General features: G+C 46.3%; 1 protein-coding gene across 1 annotated transcript in view; it reads right to left on the minus strand.

The window, feature by feature from the left end:
* The window catches only part of LOC134452016 (roundabout homolog 2-like), a 261747-nt gene that overhangs the window by 82331 nt on the left and 174416 nt on the right, over positions 1 to 5000 (minus strand). Inside the window, exon 9 of the mRNA XM_063202400.1 lies at positions 3702 to 3873. Coding sequence (XP_063058470.1) covers positions 3702 to 3873 — 172 coding nt within the window. The remainder of the gene's footprint in view (positions 1 to 3701; positions 3874 to 5000) is intronic.

Here is a 5000-nt window from a genome sequence, read left to right on the forward strand (position 1 = left end):
CCTTACATCGCATTCGATTGGCTCTTGTGTAAACCCAGGTGTTCCTGTGCAGTCCAGTGCAGCACCAGACTAGTCCTCGTACTCAGAGTAGACTTTCTGTTGTGACTGAGAGCTCAATGGATTGTAACAGAGTGATCTTTGGGTCAGTGACGTTTCAGCAGATGTTTGTTTGTTATTAGCGGACTATTAAAAAGCATATTCTTTGCAGCACATCAACCACCAATTACTAATTAATTTATGGACATTAGATGCCGTTGCGCTACCTGATGTCTGAGATAAAAAAAAAAACATCTTTGACCCCTTTGCATAGTGACATTGCAGTTTTTGTGTGGTGACGGAGCAGTTCTTCCCTAGCGACAGTGTGGTCCTTGTGCCGCGACAGAATGGTCCTTGAGGGCGTTATAGCCAGAGTTGTATAAAGTAGTTAGTTAGTAAGTAGCCTACTGTAATTACAACACTAGTGGTAGGATGTTACATGGTTTCAACTTTGTAATATCTTATTATTAGTAGAATCGGGACTCTACGCATCATCCCTCACTCAGTTTGCAGGTGCATCACAGTGGGACAGACATCGCTGGAAAAGGAGAGGCTGGAGCACACTGCAGCTTAGTTTTCAAGACTTTATTTTGTGCACACACCCGACAAACGTTCCGATGCTGCTACGCCTTCTTCAGAAGAGTCAAAAGAGTCTTTTGAGGTCCAGCCTCTCCTTTTCAATCGTACTACTAGTGTTGTAATTACATCTGTACAGTATATCTACTGTCTACAACTCTGGTTATAGCACTACTGTAGCTAACAGTGGAATAACTAATCTCTTACAGCAGTAATGAACACAGAGGAATATAACTAATCTACCCGAGTGTGCTGTTGCATTATCTTCAGTTAGAGCAAATTAGGCCATCTTTCTTCCACTCGTCCTTGCCAGCCTGACACTTCCGTCTCTCTCTCTGACACCCCACCCCCAGTCATTTACGCTCACTCTCGCTCTCACACACACACGCACACACACACACGCATAAACGCACACACACACACACACGCACGCACACATATGCACGCGCGCACACGCACGCGCACGCACACACACACATAAACACACACACACACACACACACACGGGCGAACACACACACACAGGCACACACACACACACACACTCACACTCACACACTTCCTCTCCTTTCCATCTTCCGTCTCCACTCAGCCGTAGCACTCAATTTATATGCACAGCTATCGAGCAATCTCCACTTTGAGGCCAAAGCCCTCCATCTTTGGACGGAAAAACAGCGGCCTTGAACAGATGTTAATTCAATAATGTCCGAGGGAACGGGGGCCAAGAATCGAATGAAAAGGAAGCAGAAAACAGCTCCCGCTTGGCAGCCCTTACGCCAGCACTTAAGATAATGATACTCCCTGCCTGCCTGGATACTATTTTTTTTTTCTTCCGCCGGAGAAGTGGGTGTAAATGTATGTATCTCTGTCCGGGCGAGAGTGTTAAGTTTGACAGTTCGCACTCTTTTTTTTTTACCCACCGCACCGCCGCACGTCTCTCCTGTCCTTCCTCCGCTCTGCTCTGCAGCCAAGAGCAGATGAAATACAAAGATTGAAAAAAAACTACTTTTGAGGCACTCCTTCCTAAAGTTAAAAGGCCTTTGTTAAACTCTGGCTACGTACATGCATGAATGCTCGGGCAACAGCTGCTGAGTGCTTTTTCAGTGGTTCTATAATGTTATGGTGATTCTTAATGTGTTTTTATGATGGACTAATTCTTATTTATTTTTTGGCTATTTCTTAATATGTGTTTGTCTTGTCTTGCTGTTAGGTGTTGTGTGTATGGCCAGGTGGCATTCAATTCCCCCTTTAGGGATTAATAAAGTCTATCTCTGTCTCTCTCCCTCTCTCTCTCTCTAGTAAGCAGTGCCTCAAAAGTTTTTTTTAATCTTTTTTCATGACAGCTTAGATGCCCAAGGTTTTTTGATAAGCACTTTTTTACTACCAGACTTGGATAAATGATGCAGTGAAGCATTAGCCTGGTCCTGACCATCCCATAATACTACCATTTCATTTCGTATTTATGGTCTGGCATTTGTTTGCTCTGAAGCGATTGTAGGAAGCAGGAAGTTTGCACTCAGTTATGGTTTGAAATTATTGGACACCTCTCACCCAATCGCTGGCAGTTACTCAACAACAACATAGCGCAGACCAATGGCTCTGGTGCAGATGTGTACGTCATTGTCACGAGCGTCCTTCCCCTTTTGCCCCCATGTGGGGGGCGTATTCGATTATTGGCTGTTTTCTGGGGGGTGGGGGGGGGGGGGGGGGGGGGGGCGTTGCGATCAAAATTCTACTGCTCCAGGCATTCCACAGAAAAGCACGGCCAGACTACAGTAGTGAAGCACTCCCTTCTCTCTTTTTGATGAAATTCATTGTCAGGGCCAGCCACTGCTGTGGTCGAGATTCCCTTTCCATTCCCTGCTGCCCGGCCACCACTTACCTTTTTTATGCGGAACACTTTTTGGGTCATTATTTTTGCAATAGGACAGACAGGAAGAAAGCAGGGAAAGAGAGACAGGGTAGGGTTGGCAAAGGACCCGGGCCGGAATCGACCTACCCGGGCCGGAGTCGCCGGTGTAGTAGTGAAGTGCCCTACCCCCTGATCCACGGCAGGGCCAGACCACCACTTACCGGGAGCTCACCTCAGCAAAGTGGGAATTATAATAATAATAACAATACAAATTTAAAAGACGTTCGAAACATTGTGGTATTCTGCGAGGCACTGCTAAAGCTTATATTACCAGCTATAATTATTATTGTTGTGTTATTGTCGCGTTTCGTTTAAGGTTGCACGACTGGCGTTTGCATAAGCTGTGCTCTGCTTGCGTGAACTGTAATTGTATGCGAAATGAGCTGAGTTGATATGCCCTCGCATGTCTGCTTATCTGCATGTGTAAGTGGCTTTGCCTGTATGCACATATTAGTGTGTGTGTGTGTGTGTGTGTGTGTGTGTGTGTGTGTGTGTGTGTGTGTGTGTGTGTGTGTGTGTGTGTGTGTGTGTGTGTGTGTGTGTGTGTGTGTGTGTGTGTGTGTGTGTGTGTGTGTGTGTGTGTGTGTGTGTGTGTGTGTGTGTGCGCTTGCTTTATATTAGTGACAATAAGGTCATTACACCACCCATTCACAGTCAGGCAAGCCCACCTGCAGCTTTTAAAAGCGCGCTAACTGCCATACAGCAGGAATTACCATAAATAAACACACTGTATGTAGAAAGTGCATACAATACCAGCACATAGTCTGTTCAGCACATACACTGTAAAACGTTGTATGCCACCCAGTTAAGGCAGTTGAATGTAGAAAGGTAAGTTGCCCTGCGAGGCCGAGAGCGAGCCCACGTGCCTGCGTTGTGCGTTTGTATGTATGTGTACTGTGTATTATACTACTGTATGTGTGTGTGTGTGTGTGTGTGTGTGTGTGTGTGTGTGTGTGTGTGTGTGTGTGTGTGTGTATGTGTGTGTGTGTGTGTGTGTGTGTGTACAGTATGTGTGTGTGTGTGTGTGTGTGTGTGTGTGTGTGTGTGTGTGTGTGTGCAGTATGTGTGTGTGTGTGTGTGTGTGTGTGTGTATGTGTGTGTGTGTACTGTATGTGTGTGCGTGCGTGCGTGCGTGCGTGTGTGTAGGTGTGTGTAGTTTTCGAATGCCGCAACTCACCGTCGGAGACCTCCAGCAGGGCCTTGGCCAGGATGCTGCCGGCTACGGTGAGGGCTTGGCAGGTGTAGTAGCCGGCATCGGCCCTCTGCACACCAGAGATACTCAGCTGCCCCTCCTGAGACACCGAGAACCGGCCGTCTGGCTGAGAGGGCTGGCTGGGGAACAGCAGGCTCTGTAGTGTGTATGTGTGTGGGTGTAGAAGGGAGGGGGAGAGAGAGAGAGAGAGAGAGAGAGAGAGAGAGAGAGAGAGAGACAGAGACAGAGACAGAGACAGAGACAGAGACAGACACAGTCAAAGAGAGAGAGAAAGAGACAGAGACAGAGACAGAGACAGAGAGAGACAGAGAGAGAGAGAGAGAGAGAGAGAGAGAGAGAGAGCGAGAGAGAGAGAGAGCGAGAGAGAGAGAGAGAGAGAGAGAGAGAGAGAGACAGAGAGAGAGCGAGAGAGCGAGAGAGAGAGAGAGAGAGAGAGAGAGAGAGAGAGAGAGAGAACGATTATAAGAGCACAGCTTCTTTGTTCATTTTAGATTATTGCAAAATTATCATCAAACAATCATGGCAGGAAAAAGAATGTTTACACAATTAAACATTCACACTCAACACAGGAAAAAAACAGATGGCAAGATAATTTTTCTACCCAACCTTTTCAGCAGTTTGAAAGTGTAAAAGGGAGTGCCAGTTGCTACTTCAGGACACAAAATAAATGAATTAGCAGCCACCACCGACCACATCAAGCAGGCAGGCAGTCTGAGATCCAAATCCTTCCCGTCATGAGCTACTGGGGGCAGGGGCAGATCTAGTCATTTTGGGGCCCTAGGCCAAATATAAACATAGGGCCCTCAAAAGTCATCAAATAGACATACAATTCTGTGTTTTGGTGCTATTTAGCATTTTGTCTCATATATATACCTTTGATAACTTTACATAAGTGGTAAATTAAGATCAAGCCTACTTTTTTGTATCTTTACCACGACTGGTGTGACAGCTGGGGCCCCCTATGGTTGGTTGGGGCCCTTGGCAATTGCCTAGGTTTGCCTAATGGAAAGTCCTCCTCTGGTAGGTTTGTTTTTGAGAGAGTGATTAATCCCCAATTGTACGCAGAGGCAGCTCTTAGCCAAATGAATTCCACTGCTCTTATTATGTCATTATCCCAAATCATGGTGCCGCTTACATTTACTTCTCCTGCCTGGCATTACTCTATGATGCAGTGAGGCGCATTTTGGATGTGACATTTTAATCCCTCAGTCCATATGTCTCTGTGCTCGCACTGCATTTAGTGCCTATTGGGTCTTAAAAACC

This window comes from Engraulis encrasicolus, chromosome 7 (genome assembly GCF_034702125.1).
Source record: "Engraulis encrasicolus isolate BLACKSEA-1 chromosome 7, IST_EnEncr_1.0, whole genome shotgun sequence".
NCBI lineage: Eukaryota > Metazoa > Chordata > Actinopteri > Clupeiformes > Engraulidae > Engraulis > Engraulis encrasicolus.